The 26,590-nt window shown below is 43.9% G+C and overlaps 2 protein-coding genes across 3 annotated transcripts in view; one reads left to right on the forward strand and one right to left on the reverse strand.

Moving 5' to 3' along the window:
• E2F5 (E2F transcription factor 5) overlaps positions 1 to 19,984 on the forward strand; it is a 29,238-nt gene extending 9,254 nt beyond the window's left edge. Inside the window, exons 2-8 of one of the 2 annotated variants that reach the window (XM_065902581.1) lie at positions 12,102 to 12,211; positions 13,057 to 13,218; positions 14,453 to 14,496; positions 16,150 to 16,214; positions 17,451 to 17,718; positions 18,231 to 18,278; positions 19,215 to 19,984. In XM_065902581.1, the coding sequence (XP_065758653.1) occupies positions 12,102 to 12,211; positions 13,057 to 13,218; positions 14,453 to 14,496; positions 16,150 to 16,214; positions 17,451 to 17,718; positions 18,231 to 18,278; positions 19,215 to 19,324 (807 nt within the window). In that variant the 3' untranslated portion in view covers positions 19,325 to 19,984. Of the gene's footprint in view, positions 1 to 12,098; positions 12,212 to 13,056; positions 13,219 to 14,452; positions 14,497 to 16,149; positions 16,215 to 17,450; positions 17,719 to 18,230; positions 18,279 to 19,214 lie in introns of both variants that reach the window. The other variant, XM_065902580.1, reaches the window with a different exon arrangement.
• Positions 19,603 to 25,076, reverse strand: RBIS (ribosomal biogenesis factor). Its single transcript, XM_065902583.1, has 4 exons — positions 24,911 to 25,076; positions 22,494 to 22,610; positions 20,347 to 20,463; positions 19,603 to 20,097 (listed from the first exon to the last, which is right to left on the reverse strand). Exons 2-4 carry the CDS (start codon positions 22,605 to 22,607, stop codon positions 20,026 to 20,028), a joined length of 303 nt encoding a protein of 100 aa, XP_065758655.1. The 5' UTR covers positions 22,608 to 22,610; positions 24,911 to 25,076; the 3' UTR covers positions 19,603 to 20,025.
• Positions 25,077 to 26,590: the final 1,514 nt, after the last annotated feature.

Here is a 26,590-nt window from a genome sequence, read left to right on the forward strand (position 1 = left end):
ACGACTATACAGTGGAAGTGAGAAATAGATTTAAGGGAGTAGATCTGATAGAGTGCCTGATGAACTATGGATGGAGGTTCGTGACATTGTACAGGAGACAGGGATCAAGACCATCGCCAAGGAAAAGAAATGCAAAAAGGCAAAATGGTTGTCTGAGGAGGCCTTACAAATACCTGAGAAAAGAAGAGAAGCAAAAAGGAGTAAAGGAAAGGTATTCCCATTTGAATGCAGATTTCCAAAGAATAGCAAGGAGAGATAAGAAAGCATTCCTCAGTGATCAATGCAAAGAAACAGGAAAACAACAGAATGGGAAAGACTAGAGATCTCTTCAAGAAAATTAGAAATACCAAGGGAACATTTCATGCAAAGATGGGTTTGATAAAGGACAGAAATCGTATGGGCCTAACAGAAGCAGAAGATATTAAGAAGAGGTGGCAAGAATACACAGAAGAAATGTACAAAAAAGGCTCTCTGACCCCGTACCACTGCGTTGGACATGCAGCAGGAGCCCTGACTTGAGTCAGCAATAAACCTCCCTTTTTTTGTGAGTTGCATTGTCTTGGAAGCCTTCTCTCTTCCCGCTCAGGGATTCGGACATCAGGCATAACATTTGGGGGCTCGTCTGGGATCCTTTGACCGGGGAAAGAGAACACTTTCAGGACAGAGGGGAAGGATAAATAATAGCACCGGTGAGAAGGAGGAAGGTAACTGGCGCAGGAGAAAGCTTTCTATAAAGAGGGAACGGATTGAACGTTCCAGCCAGCGCAAGACCGAGGCCAGCGAGCGCACTGGAAGGCTGCCGGCTCCGCGGGAAGGGGAGTTCCTCTCCTGATCCCGAGTCTGGTGAACAGCGGGCGCCATTCGGTAAGGTGAATCTGCTACCGGGAGGCAAGAGAATTCAGGGGGCCCGAAAACCCAGCGCTGTGTCGTCGGCCGACGTTTGTTTGTCCGTGTGTTTGTCTTCGGCTCTCCGTGTTTTGTGTGTGCCAGCATTGTCTCTGGTCTCGTTCTCTTCTGGTGCATCGTTCTCTTCTCTCTCTTCTGACTTACTCTCCTTTCCTCCTCTTCTCTGATCTTCCCTCAACTCCTTTCCTTTTTGGGAGTTTCAGTGAACAGGCGAACGGTTGTGGGGGCAATTGATGAGTCCCGGCCAGGGCTACACTCTGGCGGACTCTGAAGGTCAAAAAAAAAAAAAAAAGAAATGTACAAAAAAGATCTTCATGACCCAGATAATCACGATGGTGTGATCACTCACCTAGAGCCAGACACCCTGGAATGTGAAGTCAAGTGGGCCTTAGGAAGCATTACTATGAACAAAGCTAGTGGAGGTGATAGAATTCCAGTTGAGCTATTTCAAATCCTGAAAGATGATGCTGTGAAAGTGCTGCAGTCAGTATTCCAGCAAATTTGGAAAACTCAGTATTGGCCACAGGACTGGAAAAGGTCAGTTTTCATTCCAATCCCAAAGAAAGGCAATGCCAAAGAATGCTCAAACTACCGCACAGTTGCACTCATCTCATGTGCTAATAAAGTAATGCTCAAAATTCTCCAAGCCAGGCTTCAGCAATACGTGAACTGTGAACTTCCAGATGTTCAAGCTGGTTTTAGAAAAGGCAGAGGAATCAGAGATCAAATTGCCAACATCCTGTGGATCATCAAAAAAGCAAGAGAGTTCCAGAAAAACATCTATTTCTGCTTTATTGACTATGCCAAAGTCTTTGTGTGGATCACAATATACTGTGGAAAATTCCGAAAGAGATAGGAATACCAGACCACCTGACCTGCCTCTTGAGAAACCTGTCAGGAAGCAATAGTTAGAACTGGACATGGAACAACAGACTGGTTCCAGATAGGGAAAGGAGTACATCAAGGCTGTATATTGTCACCCTGCTTATTTAACTTATATGCAGAGTACATCATGAGAGATGCTGGGCTGGAAGAAGCACAAGCTGGAATCAGGATTGCTGGGAGAAATATCAATAACCTCAGATAGACAGATGACACCACCCTTATGGCAGAAAGTGAAGAGGAATTAAAAAGCCTCCTGATGAAAGTGAAAGAGGAGAGTGAAAAAGTTGGCTTAAAGCTCAACATCCAGAAAACTAAGATCATGGCATCCGGTCCCATCACTTCATGGGAAATAGATGGGGAAACAGTGGAAACAGTGTCAGACTTTATTTTGGGGGGCTCCAACATCACTGCAGATGGTGATTGCAGCCATGAAATTAAAAGACGCTTACTCCTTGGAAGCAAACTTATGACCAACCCAGATAGCACATTAAAAAGCAGAGACATTACTCTGCCAACAAAGGTCCATCTAGTCAAGGCTATGGTTTTTCCAGTGGTCATGTATGGATGTGAGAGTTGGACTGTGAAGAAAGCTGAGTGCTGAAGAATTGATGCTTTTGAACTGTGGTGTTGGAGAAGACTCTTGAGAGTCCCTTGGACTGCAAGGAGATCCAACCAGTCCATCCTAAAGGAAATCTGTCCTGGGTGTTCATTGGAAGGACTGATGCTGAAACTGAAACTCCAATACTTTGGCCACCTCATGCGAAGAGCTGACTCATTGGAAAAGACCCTGATGCTGGGAGGGATTGGGGGCAGGAGGAGAAGGGGACGATAAGAGGATGAGATGGCTAGATGGCATCACCGACTTGATGGACATGAGTTTGAGTAAACTCCAGGAGTTGGTGATGGACAGGGAGACCTGGTGTGCTGCGGATCATGGGGTATCAAAGAGTCGGACACGACTGAGCAACTGAACTGACTGACTGATATCTTGAAATAGCATACAAATAGTAGAAAACTTGGGAAGAAATGAATATAGTCCGGGATAAAAACTACCCAGTACACCACTACCCAGGGAGCGACTATTTTCAATTTTCAGTATTTCCCCAATTTGTTAACCTTTTTATAGCTGAGGTGATAACTTTTATTTTCTCAAATTGTAAACATAAATTTTGAGAGCCTCAATTTAGTGCTATCCTCAAAAACTCACCATTCTTACAGGTAGGTATATGTAAGTTGATTCTAGGTTTTTCCATTTCACTCAGTAAACACGAGTTAACCATTGTGCACCCTGGCCCCTTCCTTAGTAGGTTGGAGCTTACAGCTGAGGGGCAGAGGGAGGGAGATGGGAGCTGGACCCTTCTCCGGGCTCAGAGAGGTGTGGACCCGCTGAGCCCGGGGGCTGCGACGGGAGAGCCGCATTACTCCAGGGGGCAGTGAGGGGCGAGCCAGCTCCACGGGCCTCAGAGACTCCGGTGCTGTTCTCACGTATGAAAGGGGAGCATTTAAGGTCAGGTGGTTCTCTTCTTAGAGCAGCACCCAGCGCCTCCAGGACCCCGGCCCCTTGGTGCGTCCTTCCCCCGCCTCTTCAGCGCCCAGCCCTCCAGCCACAGTCCTTCTGGGGCCTCCCTCACCCTCTGCTCCTGCCCTAGGACTGCGGGTGCAGACTTTCCCTTCTGCCTGGAGCAAATGTTTGCACACACACAGACCTCCCCCCCCCCCCAACTTTCCTTCTGCCTGAAGCGCATGTGTACACACACACACCTGTTCCCTTCTACCTGGAGCGCATTTTCATGCGCACACACACACTGCCCCCACCCCCCACTGGCTGATTCTCTAAACCCTGTGGTCTCAGTTTAAATGTTTTCTTAGATGCTGTGATAGATAGAACATGACTCCTGAAAGATACCCATGGCCTAATGCCTGGGCCCTGTGACTGTGGTATGCGCTCAGCCACTTCGGTCATGTCTGACTCTGCAACCCTGTGGACTGTAGCTGCCAGGCACCTCTGTCCGTGGGACTTCCCAGGCGAGAATACTGGAGTGGGCTGCCGTTTCCTTCTCCACAGGATCTTCCCAACCCAGGGGTCAAACCCACATCTCTTATGTCTCTTGCATTGGCAGACGGATTCTTTACCGCTGAGCCACCAGGGAAGCCCCATGAATATGTTCAGTTAAGGGAAATTAAAGTTGCTGATCAGCTGGTGTTATTAAGATGAGGGAATTTTCCTGAATTATGCAGTTGAGCCCCCTGATAATTACAAGGGTCTTTAAAAGTGGAAGAGGGAGCCAGAGAGATGGCAGCGTGGAGACAACTAGCCCGACCATTGCTGCAGGACAGAGGGAAGTGAAGTCATTCAGTCGTCTCTGACTCTTTGTGACCCCGTGGACTGTAGCCCGCCAGGCTCCTCTGTCCATGGGATTCTCCAGGCAAGAACACTGGAGTGGGTTGCCGTTTCCTTCTCCAGGGGATCTTCCTGACCCAGGGATCGAACCCTAGTCTCCCGCACTGCAGGCAGACGCTTTACCCTCTGAGCCCCCAGGGAAGCCATGGAGGAGAGAAGCCACTGGCCAAGGAGTGCCTCAGACTCTGGAAGCCGAGACGGGGTCTGCGCTAGAGCACCCCAAAGGAGCACAGCCTCACTGTATCTCGGGCTCAGGGAGGCATGTTTGGACTCTGATTTACAGACCTGTAAGATAATACATCTGCGTTGGGTTAAGTCCCTAAATTTGTGGTGATTTGGACAGCAGCAATAGGAGACTGGCTGCCGGTCACAGTTGTGAAGGAAACTGACATGAAAATGGAGTGTAACTCAGCCATTGGTCACATGCACTGTAATCCCTTTGAGATTTTTAGGTTCATTTTAAAATCCGACTAGTGTATCCTTGAATATGACAAGTCTAGGTATTCTGAAACCATTGTTTATCCTTTTGTCCATAGCAGGAGTTTTCTGATTAGCTAAGGGTTTATGTCTATTAATGACATTTCTTATAGAAGAACATTTAACCATTTTGGTTTGAAAAATTTCCAAAATCCATTACATGTCTGTTTAAAACTAAAAAACTGCACTTAGTTTTTGTCTAACTCAGGTTAGTCATGATGAATATTATTTTTTGTATCCCTTAGAGGTGATAACCCCAAAGCTTTTCTAAGTATGGTGGATTATTGCTGTGTCCAGTGGCTTTAGCTTTGTCAGTGAGGTTTTTATCCTTTCTATAATTTCTGCCACATCCCTTGATTGTTGTTGTGATTCCTCACCAGTGTCCTGGATGGTACTTCCAGTTCTCCTATGCACATTGACATTAAGTAGCCCCACTGATAGGAATCATAGAAGAGGAATACATAGGATCCAAATGACTGAACTCTTTTGAGTAGTAAAACATAGCTTTTTGCATCTATTTTTGCTTCTACTTCATTGTGCTTGACTGTGTTCTGAAGTATTAAAGTTGCAGATAAATAAAGATGGTCTTTACGTTCCATGATACGTTTTTCAAAGGTCAGTGTTTTCTTACTGTAAGTGAGAAACTGGATCAGTAATAGTCATAATGGCTAACACGATGTAATACTTGTGCAAGGCAGTCTCCTAAGTGTTTTGGATATACTCATTTACTCTCCACAACATCTTAGCTGCTATCTCACAGCCTAGCCCATGTCCTTGACTTCTTCACCACTTCTCTGGTTCCTAACTTCTAACCATTAGTTCAGTCACTCAGTCGTGTCTGACTCCTTGCGACCCCATGGACTGCAGCACACCAGGCCTCCGTGTCCATCACCAACTCCCAGAGTTTACTCAAACTCATGTCCATCGAGTCGGTGATGCCATCCAACCATCTCATCCTCTTATCGTCCCCTTCTCCTCCCACCTTCAGTCTTTCCCAGCATCAGGGTCTTTTCAAATGAGTCAGCTCTTCGTATAAGATGGCCAGTGTATTGGAGTTTCAGCATCAGTCCTTCCAATGAACACCCAGGACTGATCTCGTTTAGGATGGACTGGTTGGATCTCCTTGCAGTCCAAGGGACTCTCAAGAGTCTTCTCCAACACCACAGTTCAAAAGCATCAATTCTTCAGCACTCAGCTTTCTTATATAGTCCAACTCTCACATCCATACATGACTACCCATCAGGGTTATAAAAAATGTACAGATGCAGAGCCCAGTGGTAGAATAGCAGATGCTGCTTAGTTTGGTTCCTGGTTTAACAACGTAACGTACATGAGAATTTCAAAGCATGCAGCTGGGGACTCCAGCGAACAGTCTCTAGAACTGAGTCTTAGTATGCTTTTCCTACTTAAATAGGTATTTTATCAACTGCCTTGTTTTTCCTTTTGAGAGCTCTTTGCTGACTTGCGTAAGACAGTACAGTTAAGCTTCTTTGTAAAGGTTTATGCAGAGTCTGTTAGAACATTTTAAGAATTAGAACAAAGTTAAAGCCTTACGCATTTGAAATGTCATATGCAGGAGCAGTTAGTCTGGGGTAGTGAAAGCACCGCAGACTAAGGAGAGAGTCGTTCAGGAAAAGGTTGAAACACCTGCCTAACGCTTAGTGCTGCTTCTGGAGGGGGCGGTGTGTATCCTGAAAGTAAGTGTGTTACTTTGTGGCGTTTAATTTCCTTATTGATTCAACACCTGCAGATGCATTGAAAGCACAAAGCAGCCTCCTCCAGGATCTCTGTCCTTTCTGCCCCCACCTTCAGTAATCTTTTTTCAGTCTCTTGTAACACTTCACTTTCCAGAACTGTTTCATTTTTTCAGCCTCATTCTGGACGGTGGTAGCCATGGTCTTGAAGCCTTGAATGTGTTTATAATGTTTTTACTGGTCATCATTTTTAAGTAAATGCGTATATGGACATGACGGCCTCTGCTTTCTCAGACCATTTTTGCCCTCAGTGAGGCCACCAGTGGCACCTGAGTTGCGCTTCGGTGGATGTGCATACTTGGGAGCCTCTGACTGTCCGCCACGTGTGTTTAGAGTCTTTTAGAGTGATAGCCCATGTGGAAATATTTTGCCACAAATTTGTTTCATAAATGTATAATTAATGCCAAATTCCATCTGACTATTCATTAGCCTTCTGAATCTGTTTCCTAAAAAACAGGGAGAATGATACCTACTTTACAAAGCAGTTGTGAGTGTTAAATTAGATAGTATCTGTGCAAGAGCCTATTACAGAATTATCCTATTACTGGCTTATAAATGGTTCTTCTTAACTGTGGGTTGAAATCAAACATTTTACATCTCAATTATCTTTAGCAGTGTTTGAAACAAGTAATCTTATTATGAGATAAAGCAAAGTAACATTATCGAGCACAGTTGAAAATGAATTTACTCAGGTTTTTTAAAAATTCTCATTAAATATTTTATAAGCCGTCTTGATGCATCACTTGAGGTCCTCCTACCTTATTTTCAGGATCCCATCACTTGTGCATGTTTGTGTGCATGTGTGTATAGTTAATTGATGTTTTGTAATTTGATGATTCTGTTGCACAGTTGATTTTTGGATCTGGACTTCCTCGCTGTAATGTTAGTCTCTGAAGCACAGTGGCTAAGACATCCAGTGCACGTGTATCAACAGTTGTGGTCCTGGAAGAGAGTGAAGTTTCTGCTTTGTAGATGGAGAACCTCAAAGACAGTACGTTTCCATAGTTACTGTGTTTATGTCAGCCCCTTTGAGCGCAGCGTCAGGCTTCATGGGGATAACATCCTTGAGCAAATGAGTTGCAGCTAATCCTAACCCAAATAAAGCTAGCAGCCATCTCTCGTTAGCACCCCCATCTCTCGTTAGCACCCCGGAGTTAGCACCGGGTCTTACTGGAGTCATCTGCCAAAGTGAAGGGGTGGGGCCAGAACATTCCTGAAGCCCTGTTTGCACTTAAGCGTGAGCTCTGTCAGCTCTCCGCGTTCTGTTTGACTTAAAAGCATCACACGCTCTTGTTTTGTTCCAACTGTGGATATCGCTTTGTTCACTGGTGGTGGCATTTTTACAAAAAGATGTAATATTTGGAGGGGAGATCTGTGTCTTTCAAAGGCTTCTGTTTGTCCTGAGAAGTCAAGCATCTAGTAGATGCTTCCTTTATGGCTTATGCTCCCCTTATGGTCAGGTGTTACAATAGTAAATGTAAACGTTTAAAGTCAATTTGCTGCATTTGACACATGGGCGTTTATTCAGTGCTACAGCGCAGCGTGGGACGAGGCCGCCCCCTTTTGTTCCCTGCCTGCCCCTTGGCAACACCCGGCGTTCTGCAGGGCCTCAGGGGAAAGCCCAGTAATGCCAGCGGCTCCCGCTTTAAATTCGGGACGCTGAGCCCAACGGGGCCTCGGTGGGGCCAGCATTGCTGCTCCACGGCTTACCTCGGCGCTCCTCGACAAGGATCGCACTTTGTCCTCTCGCAGCCGCCTCTCCCCTCTCTGCTGATGAGGAAAGACACCCAGGAGGTGCCTGGCCCCTCACCGTGCCTACCGCCGTGTGACCCCTCACCTGTCTCCCGCCGCGCGCGCTCGGGCCGGGCTCCGGTTGGTAAGGGGCCCTCTCACCTAAGGCCGATCGCCCCCGCTCGCCTCCGCTCGTCTGGTTAGGGCCCCGCCGCCCACCGTGCGGTTCTCTGATGGTTTTTTTTCTGTTCTCTCTCCTGCATCACGAATTGCCCCCCTCCCGCCTTGACCAGGTCATTCCTCAGCATCCTCACGTGTGGAAATGGTTCTGTCTTTAAAAGGAAAGAGATGAAGGAGAGAAGAAACTTCCTGGGGAGGCCCCATAGTTTCCTGCAGCCGCCGCCCCACTTCTCTGTTCCTCTTCCCAGTAAATATCCTCAGAACAGCTGTCCACGCCAACTTTCCTTTACTCTGCCTCAATCTCTCCAAGAAGGCTTTCGGCTTTTTATCAAAACTGCCTGCGAGGTCGGCATGATGTCTCCATAGTCAAATCCAGGGATGCAGTCTCGCAGAAGTGGGTCCCCCTGCCAGCAGCACTTAACACACTCACTGTTTCTTGACTTGGCTTTCAAGACCCCACTCTACCCACTTTTCTTACTTCAGTGGCAGCCTGCTCCTCATTCCCTGGATCTTAAACACTGCCAAACCCAAGGGTTGGCCCTTAGACGTCTCCCACATCTATGCTCACCTCCTAGGTGAATCCAGCGGGTGCCCGACTGTGTCCTAAAGTGTCTTACTTACTGATGCCTCCTGATTCTGCACTTCCCCTGGGACTTCTCCCTTAACCCACACACTTCTCATGTCCAGTGGTGGTCTGGATTTCTCCCCTGCGGTGTCAAAACGGCCAGAGCAGAGTTCCTGATTCCCAGCAACCCGAGCCTGCTCCTCCTGCGGCCTTCCCGTCTCCAGCTGCCCGCGTGAAAAAGGGAAGGGTCGCTGTCGAGTCCTCTCTCAGTATCGCCTGCTGACCGTACCTTCCAAACAGATCCCGGCTCTTACCATTTCTCAGCCCCCACCACCATCTCTTGAACGGATTGTCACCGCTGCCTTCTCACTGGTTTCCTTGTTTCACCCAGAGCAGCCCCAGAGAACCTTTTCAAACGTGGAGCCAATTGCCCTTGCGCTCAGAGCATTCCAGTGGCCCACAGTGGCCGCACCAAGACCCCTGGCCCCTGCCGCCGCCTCTTCTTTGTCATCTTCCTCTCCCTCTCCCCCTCCCTCCCCTCTCCCTGCCCCCGCCTCCGTCCTGCACTCTTCCCTTTCCTCCTCCGCACCTCTTCCAGGCGCTCCCGGGGTCACTGTCTTCAGTTCAGACTCACTCTATCAGGGAGCCCTTCTCTGAACAGGCCGTCAAATACAGTAGCGTCCTACATGCATTCCTCCTAAGATAATACTTATGTTAATACACTATTCACTGCCGCCTCCTTTTGAGGACAGGAGCATTGTTCTGTCACCACTGTATCCTCAAGACCCAGAACAAGCCTGGCACCCCGTGGGAGCTGAAGACATGAATGAAGGGGTTGATGATTCATGGTATGGGTTTACGACTACAAAGGTCTTAAATTACTTAATAAAATTAAGAATTTAATGCAGCTTTTTAAATCACTACATAAAAAATATTATAGGTCCGTATCCACGCAAACTCTCACCCTTGATCCCTTGTTTCAGCCTCTGTTTGATGATGAGGCTGTTACCAACATTTAAGTATAAGTTACCTAGAGGACACTGTGCTAAGATCGTCCTGCATAGCACCCACAATTCAGCCTGTGTTGTTATCCCATTTTATGAAAAGGAAATGAGGTTTAAAGAGCCTGAAGCCAGCTGAAGACAGGAAGTGGCAGGACTGGGTTGCATCTGGAACTGGTGTGCCCAGCTCCAGAACCAGACTTCAGCTGATGCAGCTGCTAAAATAAAAGCCTCTTGGAGATCCTGTTTAATTTTGGTCATTTCTAGGTTCATATGCTTTAATAGATTTTTTAAGAAATGGTATTTCGTTTTGGGAACCAGGGATTCAATTTTGTAATTGTTCAGTTCAGTTGCTCAGTTGTGTCTGACTCCTTGTGAACCCATGAACTGCAGCACGCCAGGCTTCCTTGTCCATTACCAACTCCCGGAGTTGTAATTGTTAAGCAGTGATAAATGGAGAAGGGAATGGCAGCCCACTCCAGTCTTCTTGCCTGGGAAATCCCACGGACAGAGAAGCCTTGGAGGGCTCAGAGTTGGACACGACTTAGTGCCTGAACAATAACAACAAATCAACTGCAAATGAGATCCTTTTTACAAATTTTGAACTAAACTTGAGATCTCATGGCTCTTTGCCTAGTGACCTAGAATAGCTCTGTGACCTGGTTCATACCTGGTGAGCTGTCGCTAAGGTTGTAACGGCTCTGGTGTGTGAGTCCCTAGCTACGGATGACGCAGAGCTTGGAGTGCTCTGGCTGCTTCTCAAGAGGGAAATGAGACATGAATTCACAACTTAAGATTTTTACACTTAGCTTTGCAGCAGACGATTACTCTTGAGAAAGACAGCCTCCCACTCAGAACAGAAACTCTGCTGGTAGATGAGACAGGGAGGGAACCGCCGAGTACAGTGAGGAGGGTGTGGGTGAAAGAAACCGTGGCCAGAAGAGATGAGCCAAATTCTAGTCAGAGCTGGGGATTCAAACAGCCTCACACCCTGCTTCCTTCTTTCACCCTGCCACATCCAGTCGCCCTCTGGTCCGCTCTCCGAGGCACGAATCCCCTGCTGAGGGCCTCAGAGGTTGGCAGCAGGCACTTGGCGTTTCTGGTAATGCAACCACCAGATCTCTTACAGGTTCCAGATGCCTGCAGAGTGAGCTGTTGGTCACACTTGCTCCCCATGGAAGGAAACACGATGCTGCCCTGGCTCTGTAGGAGGAACTCTTTTTATATATAGAATGAAGCAGTTAGTGAAGCCCTGGGGTAGCCAGTAACTAATCATCTGAGACTAAATTCTGTAGATAATGTACTGGATATTGTCAGTAAGGACATACATGTGTTTTTTTGTTACTACCATGAATCTTAAAATGTGACTCCACATTCAAAATAGTCTATTGACTAATCTACTCTGAAAAAAGAGCTTTCAGGTAACTTCTTCTCTGAGGTTCTGTTTATACTGGTGGGGAACAAATGTAACATGTGAGTGAGAACTAATTAGAGGAACTATAGAGCGTTCCTTGATTCATTCATGACATGCATGGTAGCATGAAATATTTTTGTTGGTCTTACCTAACGTAAGTGAAACTACCAAGCTTTTGTATTTGCTAGTACCACAACCTTGTCAATTTTATGCTTTGTTTTGGGATGGCATGATTCATTCCTCTATTATCATTGAATTTAGAAAATGCAGATTGTGTATTTCAAGATATTGTACAATGTGTGTATAATTTAGAATTTTCTCCCAAGTATCTTGACTTCACTATTTAAAAATCACTGAGATATAATTTTTCAAAGTTTCAAAACAAAGTAAGGCTGTATTTAAACAAGACTGTTTATGAACAGAGAAATAAGATAGGAAGTGACAAGGGTAGACAATTAGCAGCGCCTCCTAAGGATTAGCCCATAAGGTGATATGAAGTATTCTCATTGTGGTCTTTTATTTTTGTGGGCTTTGTGTCATGACCTTTTCATTTTTTTCCTCCATTCCAACATCTGCTGGCTTTTAAATGGAATCTTTGCTTTGGTATTTTCAGTGTCTGAGGGTTGCTTTGCGCATACCCTGCTATTGTTCCCAAGCAACTGCCTGGGTCAGATTTAAGACTGGGCGCTCATGCTGTGACCTTAATAACCAAAGCCTTTCTGGCCTTAAAATATGAATTGTAATTTATTTCTTTGTTCACCTCCCCCCCCCCCCCCTTTTAAAGCAGGCTGCAGATACTTTGGCTGTGAGGCAAAAAAGAAGAATTTATGATATCACCAATGTCTTGGAAGGAATTGACTTAATTGAAAAAAAGTCAAAAAATAGTATACAATGGAAGTAAGTTACAAACCACTCTAGTCTACCTTTTTCTTCTCAATGCTCTGTGCACGCTTACCTTTCTGCCATGTATGTCTCCTGAGTCCTCTGTCCCAGCCGTCTCCGCTGGTTACACGGCCCCTCGCGTGTCCCTGGGCACACCTCTGGACTTCTGTGTCCCCCCTGTGTGACACGGGATGGCCGCTGGCTCACTCCGCTGTTTAATTTACACTCTCACAGTTCAACTCTTCTCCCTCCAGCTGCTTACTTGGCACACACTGTATCCTGCTTTCTATCATTAATCCTTCTTTGCCTGGGTGTTCTAGGTACTCACCTAATATAAACTCCTTGAAAACAGGAACTAAGTGTCATACATACATACAATATGTACTTTATAAATAATGATTAGATGAAATGCATGTTGTCATTCGTTAACTTGTATGTTTGTGACAAACACGTTCTTTTCCACAAACTTGCCCCCCTTATCCTTAGCTTTTCAGTTTATTTTAGCCAAAAATCCCGACAGAACACTAAAAGACGGTAATCTGTCTCACCCGCGTCTCAGTCCACGTAGACGGCCAGTGTGGCCGTTCGACTCTGGCATCCTTTGGTGCCTCAGCCACCAGTCGGCCTTCTGGATGGCAAAGGGCACAACAGAAGAGATGCAGAACTTTGTGATTCGGGTGTTTGTTTAGACGGTGGTGTGGTGTTTACGTTTTCTAAAGATTTTAATGGTTAAGGATTTTAGAAGCCTGTAAAGATTTTTGTCTTGTCTGTATTCAGTGAGCTTTACAATCTTTACTATAAAAGTTAAGTGATGTTAACCTGGGTCTGATACTGGGGATGTTAATTTTCCTGTTTTTAAGGGGTGTGGGCGCTGGCTGTAACACTAAAGAAGTCATAGACAGATTAAGGCTCCTCAGAGCCGAGATCGAGGATCTAGAGCTGAAGGAGAGAGAGCTTGACCAGCAGAAGTTGTGGCTACAGCAGAGCATCAAAAATGTGATGGACGACTCCATTAATAGTAGATATCCTTTTAAATGAACTGTACATAGATGTAATATGTATTTATCTTTCAGTCTGAACATCAGTTACTTTAGTGTTTTTAGAGACTTCAGTTTTGCAAGTGATTGTAACATTTTAATTTTATAACATTCTTCTAATAATTTATATGAATATTTTAAATTTTTTACTTTCTTAAGTCATATAGTACATCTATTATCAAATAGATACGTCTGTTGCAAATTCCCCTTTGTTTGGTCTACCCATTGACAGGATACAATACACTAGCTAAAGTGTGCTTAGAAGGAGTCTGCAAATTTGGAAGTCGTTGTTAATGACTGAACCTAAATCATTCAGTGTTTCAAAGTGGTGAAAGTTCAGCAACTCTTTTTAAAAAATTAATTTTGTTTTGAAAATGAAATATCACAGGCCTGCAATCAATCCAGGATACATTCTGCCTAATATTAACCCAAAGACAGAACTTTAGTAGAGGGTAGGGTTCTAAGGCTGGTATATCTACCATATTTGGGGAAAAACATTAGTGATATACTCCATATGTTTCTTATGACCACTGTGTTCTTTCAGGTATGTGGCTGTTGATTTGTGACTTACCCGTACTCATGGAACATTTTAACTACATTTATCTTGTACCACCTCTCATGAACTTTTGACTGTGTATATAATTTATTTTTCATGTTGTCTTGTCTTTGGTGAATGAGTCCATGATGTCATTTGTTATTTCCTTTCTAGAATCAGAACTCCTTAACAGTTTGATAATAATGGGGGTCTTCAGCTGTGCCTTGTGGAGCCCCGAGATTCCAAAAAGCATTGAACTAGTTGATCACGCACTTTGCTGCACCACTTGCCAAGATCTCGGCACTCCCAGTTCCCCAAACTATGACCCAAGAAGTCTCGATGCAGCGACTTCGGTAGCTGGCTCTTCAGTCCCTCCGACAGCATCCTCCCCCATCAGGGTCCTTCCCCCAGAAGCTCCCGTCTCCATGGAATGTGTTTCCTTCCCTCCCCCAGGAGTCCTCAGAAGACACAAATCCAAAGTGGCTTCTCCTTAGAGCAAAGGATGGATACTTCTCTTACGGATCTTTATTTGATTGCCTTTTCAGACAAAAGACTTGTGTTCTTTTTGATCTGACCATGTGTGACAGTCCCTTCATGCATTTGGTCACTTTGGTCTTCAGAATTATCTTAATTTATATATCCAGGCTTTGATAAAAATGTTATTCCTTAACTCTCTGACAGTACATTTTCCTATGTAACTCATGAAGACATCTGTAATTGTTTTAATGGTAAGTACTGTTCGTATATTTTTTCTTGTTCTTCCTTTGATCAACATATTTAGTGTGATGTGATTTAAAATTCCCCATGCAGTCACCGCACGTCATTATTTTCTGGATTTGTGGCCATTGTTTGGTCTCCCTCTGTAGTGCTGTGTGTTGATAGGCTGCTTTCATTTCTGTTCTCATGACAGTAACTGCTTTTTCCCAGCTGTCACCTCATTTCCTGCCTTGGTAGGTATAAACTCTGTGTGGGAGAGGCAGCTAAGTCAGAGAGGGATTAAATAACAGCCTCAGAGTCACAGAATCAGTCAATGACTAAACTTGAACTAGAACATGGTTCTCATTGGTACTGTTTATGAAAGTGTGTGTAGCAGATGTGATGGTGAAAAATGCACCAAAAAAGCTCAAAGAAAGCATGAGGACACAGCCAGGTTCATCCATTTATAATCTGGAAAATGATTCCTCACCTTATTCCCTCCCCAGCTTCCACGTGTTCCCCTTAAGATGATATGCTCAGTTGCTCAGTCGTGTCCGACTCGTTGCAGCCCCGTGGACTGTAGCCCACCAGGCTCCTCTGTCCATGGAATTTTTCAGGCAAGAATACTGGAGTGGGTTGCCACTTCTTACACCAGGAGATCTTCCTGACCCAGGCATCGAACCTGCATCTCTTGCATCTCCTGCACCGGCAGGCAGGATCTTTACCACTATGAATAACTAAAATGATGGTGGGGGCTGAATTCCCGTAATATATAACACAAAATAGGCATAGGTATTAAAAGGACAGTCTTGTAACATGCACATACAAAAAAAAAAAAGAAAAACTGCCAAACGCTTTGCCAAGTGGAACCTGACTCTAAGGCTGCGCTGGTTTCATACGCGGCCTCATTGCTCTACTTTGTCACCGTATTTCCCAAGCTTTCAAACAAAGTTTGGGGAAATATTCTTAATGTTCAGCCCAGCAGATACTGCTGTAGAATCTGGCTTCAAAAGTTCATGTAAGCTTCAGATTTCACTGTATCATACCAATTTAAGTAGTATAAATACTTAACTAAACAATGTTATTTAATTAAGGCTAAAAGGAAGTTTTGAGAGTCTCAGACATGACATGAGCCTGGGTGAAACCAAAATTAACTTGAGCAGTATTTGTTAATGAGAATAGAGTGAATACATTTACCCTGTTGTAAGATCTACTAACACATAAGTGTCTTTAGTTGCTCAGTTGTGTCTGACTCTTTGTGACCCCATGGACTGTAGCCCACCAGGCTCCTCTGTGCGTGGAATTCTCCAGGCAAGAATACTGGACTAGGTTGCCATTCCCTTCTTTAAGGGGTCTTCTTGACCGAGGAGTGAAAACCAGGCCTCCTGCATTGCAGGCAGATTCTTGACCATCTAAGCCACCAGGAAAGCCCTTGAGGATTAAATGACGTTATATATATTTATCTGTATCTCTCTATATAAAACTGACAAGATATGTTTCCTCATTTAACCCTCAAAAACCCTGTGCGGTAAGTTATGTCACCCCCATTTTACAGAATAAGAACCAGAACCCCAGGTCACCAAATCCAAGCATTCTGACTTCACAGCCCACTCTCTTGGCCATTGTATTGCAAGGTCAATAGTGTTTTCTAAAATTTAAAATCTATTTAACTTTTTCTTGACCAGGTGATACACTTTTGGCCATTCAAGCACCTTCTGGTACACAGCTGGAGGTACCTATTCCAGAAATGGTACGTATGTAGGATAGCTTTTGTTAAAATGGGTCTGCTGCTTCACGAGGGACATTTTCTAGAGCTGAACATGAGCTAATTGTAAACACTTTCAAGTAACTCCTTTTAAGTTGTAAGTATTCATATCTGAAGTTAGATGTCTTCAGTACTTTTGCAAAATTATGGATGTGACTGATCATTGAACAGATTACTTTTAAAAAAATCTTATGAGCTAGAAGACATCAAGGAATGAGTGATGATACAGTCAATAACCTTAAAAAATCAGTTTGACCAATCTATAGCCAATATAACAATCCTGAAGAAAAAGTTCACTTTAAATATCAACAATAATATACTGCTTTAAATTAGGTCTTTTAAAAAACATTTTCTGGTTTATTGAGTCAAGGATGTCTATTGACTCTATGCTAATATAAATTTCATTGTTTTCATTTTCAAATTTCCTAAAACAGATTTGAAAACCATTTTCAAAAATAGAAAAAAAATTACTGTTATCTCCTATTACTTCCTTTGCTTCTCTCAGCTATTCTGTAAGTTTGTATTTAGGCATTTATAGTTTCTTAAGCCTCAGGATACAAATTACCTTTTTGAAATGGAGGGATTTACATTTATATCTCTGTAGGAAAAATCAGTTGTCTTTGTGCTTTGCTGAATGGAAAAAAATTTTGCCTTGCGAAACTTGCTATTTAAGACCACATGTTGAGATGACCACCACGTGCATGGCCGTCAGCGCCGAAGGAGATGGCTGCCACAGCTGGGGGGAATGCTCTGAGCACCGCTGAGCAGTGTGTAATTAGAGCAAAAACAGACGGCTCCGGCAGTCTACACCTGGGAGGTTCTGACCACTGTTTGAGAAGAGCTCACTTTTTAGGGTCAAGTGCTTCGTAGTCCTCAGTATCCCCTTCTTCGGGTCTCTACACTGTTTTGACTTACTGACTTTTGCTGTATTTAGTCAGTCCCTATAGCTTTGCCTTTCTTTTTTTAAATGAAAATATGGTAACACATTTATAGTAGACTTGGAAAATACAGAACAAGGTTACATAGAGTTCCATTATGTATGGATGTTCCATTAGTTATTTTTTTAAGTAGATAAAGATTTTAAGTTGGAGTTTCAATATGAAACTCTCTAGAATGAATACACAGAAAAATAGGATACAGTAGTTGCCTGTCTTATTTTTGTTTCATGTTGGTTAGAAATGTTGACCTTTGTTCATTTGTTTATGCCCAATAACTTCGAAGGGTCAGAATGGACAAAAGAAATACCAGATCAATCTAAAGAGTCATTCAGGACCTATCCACGTGCTGCTTATAAATAAAGAGTCCAGCTCAGCTAAGCCCGTGGTTTTCCCCGTGCCCCCGCCGGACGACCTCACGCAGCCCCCCTCTCAGCCCCCCACCCCGGTGCCTCCGCACAAGCCCAGCACGGCCGTTCAGAGCCCGCCTGAGCCCCCCATCTCCGAGCGGAGCCAGACTCTTCAGCACACGCCAGCCACAGACTTGTCTTCAGGTGAGTTCGGAGCCATTGTTTTCAAAAAAAGAGGGGAAAATATGAAGACTGCACTGGACAAGTGAGCATTTCTGAATCTCTCAGTTGTGATGTTATTCGCTTATCTAGTATAGGAGGCTAAATAGTAAACCTAATCAACAAGTATTAATTTTGTGTCTCCTACATGCCCAGCACTGGAATACATATTAGAAGGAAAATTTAAAAACAGATCCTGTCTTTAATTACATTGTGGTGTTTAGTCACTCTGTCATGTCCAACTCTGCAACCCCACGGACTGTAGCCTCCAGGCTCCTCTGTCCATGGGATTTTCCAGGCAGTACCGGAGTGGGTTGCCAATTCCCTCTCCATTTAATTATATTACTACTACTACTAGTTTCATAGACTGTGTAAATATGTATCTATATACAGTTTTCCTTAGGATTCCATTTTGGAATTAGACCATTATTTGTTCTTTTTGCTGTTAAAATATATAAAAAGAAATGTAAAAAAACTTTTATCACATTTGTTTCCAGCGGGATCTATTAGTGGAGATATCATTGATGAGTTAATGTCTTCTGATGGTAAGTAGTTAAAAAATTTAATAACTAACCTTATATATTAAAAATGCTTTTCTAGAATTTATGGGTGGCTTTACGATTTAAAAGACACAAAGAACCTGTATTTTTTTTACTGCTTAATATGATGGTTCATGAAATTTATAGTTAAGTTATAGACATCATGAAGAATTTCTTTGCCTGCATTTTTATGAAAAATAATTCATAAGGGGATACTTAGTCACATTTACAGAATAAACTTCTATACTGTTGGCATGCTGGCTCTTTTCACACCTGAACAATCTGGCCAAGAAGAATAGAACAATGTATCTGAGTCAACAAGAAATCTGAAAACTTAATTTTGTAAATAGGCCCATCATGGCCAATTTCAGTGATAGCTACATCGTCATCTAACCTGAAATAATTCCTAAAAATCAACTGATTATAAAACTGTAGTTACTTTAACAGTTACTGTCTGGACCTCCCCCTCCTGTAAGTTCTTGAATTCCTAACACACATACAACACACACGGCAACTGTTAAATTAACAAGTGTTCTAGTAACCACTGAAAAGACTTAGCAAACGTTTCTGTAAAAGCGGAGAATTTCAGCATTTTTATTAACTTATGTCTGATTCCTGTCTGTTTTCAAAATGGTAGCTTAGTTAGCAGATCAGAGAAAATACTGACTAGTGTTTCTGAATCATTTTAGTGATGAATTCAACCAATAAAAATTTTAACTTCTATTTCCCAAGCTAAACCTATAATCAATGCATAAAATGTCTTTAAATAAGAATCTTTGAAGATACACACAAAATACAAATGATTAATTTGATCATTACATTTCCTATTGTAACATGGGAAGCATAATTTGGCTTGATGTTTTTGATGGTATTTTATCTTAGACATCGTTACCTGTATGCAGAAGCCATCTTTTAACACTGCATTTGTGTTTTCGCTTGCAGTGTTTCCGCTTTTACGGCTTTCTCCGACCCCAGCAGATGACTACAACTTTAATTTAGACGATAATGAAGGCGTCTGTGATCTGTTTGATGTCCAGATACTAAATTATTAGATTCCATGGAAACTTGGGACTGTTATCTACCTCTAACTGTGTAACATTTTAGACTTCTTAATAACCTAAGTATTTAAAATAATGAATGTAACACCTTTTTAGTTCACTGATTCTGAAATGTTCTTCCCTAATACTTTCTTTTTGCTTCACAAAACTTCCAACTATAAAAACAAAGGATTCTGACTGTTTAAGGAGAAAAAATTATTTCACATCCACCAACCCTCCACCCTCAAGTAATTACTTTCTGAAATTTCAACTTTTCTTCCCACTCTGAACCCTTGTTTTTTTTTTTTTTCTTATATGAGAAGAAAGTTTAAGTAGACTTCAGGTCGTGAAAAACAAGAACGTTGGCCAAGGGCTCATCACTTGTTTTGTCTTCCATTTTTACTGCCGCGAGACTGTGTCTGTGCCCTCCAATCCAGACATTCACTGCCACTCATGAAGTGAAGGGTGTGAACTGGGATATGTTAACTGCTTCAGTGAACAGAGTTTGTGAAGTGCCTTCTGGTTTAGCACTTTAAGTTGATCACATTTTGTTGACTTCTGACATTCCACTTTCCTAGGTTATAGGAAAGATCTGTTTATGTAGTTTGTTTTTAAAATGTGCCAATGCCTGTACATTAACAAGATTTTTTAAATAAAATTGTATAAAAGATTAAATTTATTGGTCTTTTTGGGGAATTTGATGCATCACTGGTGTATTACAACTGAGCCATTAATCTTGTAGCCTCATCAACATTAACTGGAACGTTTTCATGACACTGCTGAGATATCTAGAAAGAAGAAATTACATTTAAAAATTTACATAACTGCAAACAAAAATGACACAGTCTACTGACATATAATCTATTATCCAATATAATTTCTTCCAGTCTTACTTTTGGAAGTGGAACAGTAAATTCCCATATTTGTCTGAATGTGTTACACATACTACAGAGTCAAGTACTAAAAATTACAATCAATATGGGCTTTGAAAATTTGGAATTCATTAGCCAGAAGAAAAGCAAGTGATTTCTACTCACCAGTTGTTTCTGCAGAGGTTCAAGGGAAAGGCCTGTTGAGAAGTTTGCCAGTTCCTTCTGTATATCTATAAAAGCTTTATTCACTCTGTTAACTTTTTCATCATTCACAATGTTTATCTTTTAAAACAAGAAAAAAAGAGCAGTAATTCATGATCTTAAAACCATTATAGATAAAATATAGGCAACCTTAATCTTATTAAACCCCCAAATCTATAAACTCTTATCCATCCTACCAATTTGTGCAGATAATTCACACTAAAATTTTTTTTCACACTAAAATTCTTATAGTCTTATTGAGACACTTTCAACAAAAGGTTCTGCTTTAAAAAAAGAATTATGTAGCTATACCTTCTACCTTGACTTTCCTGGTATAACCAGGCCAAAACATGTGCCTACAATCTTTGCAGGCCATGACGCTACCGTCTCTCATCTGTGAAACGAGGACCCTGGATAGAACCCTGCCAGGGTCCCAGCACAGCCCCTCCGGATCCTCCCTGACGGGAGCGCCTCGTGCTTGAGTACGAGGTGGGGCGGAGTTCTGGTCTTCACTGCTCCCGAGCATTCCTCCTTCAAACTCTCAGCTCCTCTGCACCTTAGTCCCCAGGACATTCTGACCCCCCCTCTCCTCAGTGCTGCCCCCTGCCAACACCAGGATGACTGACTCCTTTGTGAACGACCTCAAACCTTGGCTCACTGACCCGCCTCGTGCCTGGCAGCACTGCTTAGTGGCTTCAACAAGAACTATCCAGGGCCGCTTCATCTTTTCAGGTCCTCGTCTCCAGGGATCTTATCCATGACTTACCTTGCCACCACTGCACTGCATTACCTTAGGCTGCACCACCTCCTGTCCCTCTAGTTCACTTAGTTTATTAGTAATTCTTAAATCTCGCTGAAACCTTTTCTAAGTTGCCTACTGTTCACATTTTCCATCTCCACTTCTTGCGTTAGCCTACTCAGATCCCATGACCACTCGTCAGTCACTCCTTACACCCTCTTAACTCTCCTCCTCTCCCTTGATCAGATTTGCGTGGCAACTTGGTTAAACTCAACTATCAGCCTTTTCTGAGCCTGACATGGAAGCTGTAGGAAATCACAACTGGCTGCCTGGCTTCATGTCCGTTCATAACCACCAACTTCAACTTACCTTTTATGTGCTGCCTGGCAATCTTACCCTAGTAAGTTAAGCTACTTTCTGGGAAAATTGATACTTTCTCCAACCAGGCTACCTACCCACAGGTCTTTTCCAGTAGCATCCACAAAGTCTCTAGGACTTCCTGTCTAAACAGAGTAATCTTTCTCAAATACACCAAGCTCTTCCCCAGCTGGAGGCCTTTGTACCCGCTATTCTGCCTGCCCAGAGCATGCTGCTGCTCCAACACTGCACCGCTCTTGGCGTCACGAGCTCCTGTCACTCAGGTCTTGGCTTCAGCATCAACCCTGAAGACAATCCTATCTACACTTGTCACCCCCAAACTCCAGTCATATCATTCAGCTTTATTTCCCTTTTAGCATTTCCAAAGACATGAAACTGCTCCACCAAAAAGTTTAATTCAGCTAGTTCATGAAGATGGAAAGATAAAATGTTACATTTCTATGGACCATTATGATAATTATTAAGTCCTTGAAAGCTGACTCCATCTAGTACTTAAGCTTGAAAACATTTCCTTGAATCTTCTTCTTAAGGCGTCTACTTAATCTTGAAGAAATTTCTCATTCCCCAAATATTTTGAAAAAATAAAGCAACTCTTTTCATTTTGTATTTTAAACAAAATATTTTATCTCCTATTTTCAGGTTTTTATTTGAGTTCTAGGTATGTCCACAGAGAAATAAGAATTACTGAGGATAAAAAGAATGGGTGCTGACTGACATTTTATGTCCTGGCTCTGTTGAGAGCTTCTTGAATATATATGAATTTAGAGAGAATTTTTCCATAATGTGTTTGTTTTTTTTTTTCTGATTTCCAGTCTCTGAGAATTAACTGTTACTTGGAGCCTCATACGTTTGTAGTTAAAATGTTTTCCTTTCACACATTTGGATTCAAGAAAGGGAGGTTATTTTTCTTCATCATTTTTCTTTTTTAAAACAAATACTTAAAATCATCTTGCTTTTGTAGGCAGCAAAGGCAGAGTGCTTCAGTGACACTCACCTTCTTAAGATTAGTGGTAACTGGTTTTGCTTTATTTTTAACCTTCAAGCTTCTCTGGCTGGCTATGTGGAATACATTCCTGGACTTCTGCCCTCTGAGTTTGTTCTTGGCCATTGTCTAGGAAAAAAAGAATGAGTTCAATTAAGTTACCCACATTTATGAACTGTAAATCAACTAAAATTTAGGAAATAAAGATACCAATTAAGATGATCCACCTTACTCCTGATTATTTTTAAAACTGCTACTTGTATTAAATTCCATGTCTTTTGGTCCTACAGATTCTCCTGTTTGAGTGCAGTGAGTATCTAATTCTTTTCTGCATCTCCAGCACCTGGACCGTAAGAGGCTCCACATTAATTTCTGCCAGTTAGAGTCATTAACTAACATTACCAACACAACAACTGGTTTTTTTTTTCAACTTTCTGACAATGCTAATGTCACCACCCATCCTTCCGCTAGTTTACATGGTGGTATTCCACTGGGGTTCCTTTCATACTCTAAGACTGACTCCTTTCTCCTTCCTTCTTTCATTCCTTTTTACTTGCCCCATTTTCACTCCTGTGTGCACCTCCTCAAAGTTAGTCGCTCAGTCATGTCTTTGCAACCCCATGGACTACAGCCCTGCAGGCTCCTCTGTCCATGGGATTCTCCAGGCAAGAAGAATACTGGAGTGGGTTGCCATTTCCTCCTGAAGGAGATCTTCCCAACCCAGAAATTGAACTCTGGTCTCCTGCATTGCAGGAAGATTATTTACCTCTGAGTCACCAGGGAAGCCCAGCTCCTCAAAATCAGTACTTAATCTTGCATGTCCAAATCCCAGCCTTATTTTCATGACTTCCATGTCACTACTGTGTGAATGGCTCTTGCCTAAAAATTTTACATATTATTTTTGTTCCACAGCTAAACACACTAAGCCTATAAATTCTATTTTAGAAACATCTCTCAAACCTGTCTTTAACAATGCATGTGAGGAACAATTTCAAAAATATTAATTGTTAAGATTTATTAAGCTTTGACTACATGTATGAGCACTATGCTAACATTTTATGTGCTTTTCAACTAACTTACTTCTTACAAAAACACTTTGGGAGGTATTATTTCATCCTCATTTTGTGGATAAAAAAACTGATGCAAAGAGAAGTTAATCTGCCCATTGTCACACTGTTAGTAGTCAGGGTATGCCACAGTTCAAAGCCAGGAAGACTAGATCCTGAGCTCTCATGTGATATGGCTTCACAAATACATAAAGAGCAACACAAAACCACGATTTAGTACTGCCTAGTTCAGGAGTGGGTTATTGCTTTAGTTCCTAGGACTGTTTGGTTAGACTCTGGGTTGGACAAACTTTACCCACAGACCAAATCAAGTCAGGCACCTGTCTTTGCAAATGACTGTTAGAATGCAGCTCTGTCCATTTAATTATGTATGTATTGTCTGTGGCTGCTTTTCTGCCACAACTGTGGCTCACAAGGCCAAAAATCCTTATTATTTGGCCCTTTAAAGAAAGACTGTGAAGCCCTGGCTTAAGCCATATGCATTCAAGTCTATCCTGCACAGTGGTACAAAATGAACTGTCCCAATGTTAAAATCCTTCAATGGCTCCTCCAACCCACAAGAAGCAATATTCTTTGTCATGATATGTTGCAGGAAAGCTGATTCTAGCATAAATGTGTCAAAGGTATCTTCTGCTATATCTCTGTAGCCACCTTAGAATACTAACTAATCTCTGAAGACACTTTACACATTCTTCCTTTCCTTCCTTTGCTCACATTGTATCTCTCCTCCTTAAATGTCCAACTTAAGGAAACAACAGAGACGGCAAAACTTCCCGAACCGGAATAGTACTCCTTCTAATAAAAAAAAAAAAAGGAAAACAGTAAAAAATACCTGAGCATTATACAAGCAGAAAATACACATAAAAAGCCACCCCAAATTAATCTAAAATCCTTCCAATAAGTAACCAGAATCCGATCATTCATTAACGAATTACTACGTGCCAAATTCGGTACAGAACTCATATGCATCATATGAAACATATACAAACACAAAACGCATAGACAGGGGCTGAGTCTGGTAACATAAAGCGTTGTGAGCAGACGGAAAGATCCAACGGGTCTGGGGACTCGGGCAAGGTTCGTGAAGAAGGTGACAGTTCAGCTGGGGGCAGGGCGGGTACAGGGGTTGTCCGTGACGACTCCGTGGAGACGAATGACAAAACAACGACTGTACTCTGGTCCCTCGCCCCGGACTGAGGGCCCAGCACCGGGCCTTCCGGCCTGAGCCCGCGGGCCGGCGGCCGAGGACAGCCGCCCAAGACAGCGGGCGGCCGAACCGACCTCTGGACGGCAGCGGCCCACCAGGCCTGCCCCAGCCCCGCGAAGTTTCGCGTCAGCGCCCGGGAAGTGTCCTTCACTAACCTCTCACCAGGCCTCCGACACCCTCGTGTAGCCTCTCAGATTCCAGGCGACGCCATATACACACGCGACACCCGGAAGTTCCGGGATCATAGGGCCTCCCTCGGGCCGCGGTTCCGCCCCCGGGCGAAGCCCCGCCCACAGAGCGTGGTCCCGTCCCAGAGCTCGGTGGGTAGACAGGGGTAAGCCCCGCCCACAGAGCGCGGTCCAGTCCAGGGTCTTGGTCTGTAAAGGGCGATAGGCCCCGCCCACTGATCGTGGTTCCACCCACGGGCAGGTTCCCACCCACCTGACGTAGGACCGCCCTCAGGACCGAGGCCCCGCGGAGCTTCCGCCCCTGAGCGCCGCGCAGCCCCGCCCACAGGACGAATTCCCGTTCTCAGAGCGAAGTCCCGTCCCAGAGCTCTGTGGGTAGACAGAGTAAGCCCCGCCCAGAGAGCGTGGTCCCGTCGCAGAGCTCGGTGGGTAGACAGGATAAGCCCCGCCCACAGAGAGTAGTCCCGTCCTAGAGTTCGAGCTGCAGACGTATATAAGCCCCGCCCATAGGGCGTGGTTCCGCCCCACGCTGGTTCCCACCCACCGAGCGTAGGGCCGCCCACACGGCCGAGGCGCGCAGAGCTCCAGCCCCCGAAGGCCGCGCAACCCCGCCCACAGGGCGAAGTCACGCCCGCCGTGTGAAGTCCCGCCGGTTAGCGTCTCTGGCCCAATGCTGCCTTGAGGCGCTCTACTCGGCGGAGACGCGGAAGACGCGGCGCGCCTCGAGCTCCTCGCGCGGAGTCGCGTACAGAAACCAGCCGGCGCCTCTTGGTCACCAGAGCCGTAAGGCGGTCTCACAGAAGTCGGCCTTCGGCCGCGTCCTGCGGGCTGGCGGGGCCGCGCTCCCGGGACGCGGGACGCGGGACGCGCGCCGCTGGGGGCGCCCCAGGCTCGCTGGGCGGCACCGAGCGCCTAGGGTCTGAGCGGATCCGGGGCTAGCACTGGGACTTCTAGGCGAAGACTGTAGTGAGCCGGAGCTGCAGTGCTTTCCTCAGGCGGATGAGAACTGACGTAACAGCAAAGGCGCAAGAAAGTGTAAACAAGCCGTGCAGCAGGAATGAAGTGAGAGTGGCCCAGTCGTGTCCATGGGATTCTCCAGGCCGGAACACTGGAGTGGGTATTTCCCTCTCCAGAATCCTGAAAGCTACCTACCCTTCAAGGAAAAATGCATTTTTTGTGAGGAGCCAATTTTCATGAAAAGTTTCATGATTGATTACAGGAATGCAGAGTCTTTTATTCCTTTGACCCCTCAGTGACAGAAGAATTTATTTTCAGACTAAGAATAAGCATTTATAACATTCTATATAATAAAGTAGAGCAGAGCAGACAGGACCTTCCATCTTTTTGTCTAGGTCAGATTCCTGGAAATATCTGTATTAGCACTCTGCAGTGAAGGAAAAACGACACTTCCTTAGGGTATTCTGAAGCTGTAGGAGGTGAATTACAGGCTTTGTATTTTTATTATTTATTTTCTATAATTTAAATCAAATATCATATTACTGGTATGTACGTTTGTCTCTCAGCTAGTACATGCCCTCTTCAGGGGCCAGGTTCACTACTCATTCACCTTTATATTGCCATGCAGGATTCCTTATTTCCAGTGCATGGAAGGTGTGGCATAAACATTTGCTGAATGAAATAAAATTT

Source organism: Muntiacus reevesi, chromosome 12 (genome assembly GCF_963930625.1).
Source record: "Muntiacus reevesi chromosome 12, mMunRee1.1, whole genome shotgun sequence".
Classification (NCBI taxonomy): Eukaryota; Metazoa; Chordata; class Mammalia; order Artiodactyla; family Cervidae; genus Muntiacus; species Muntiacus reevesi.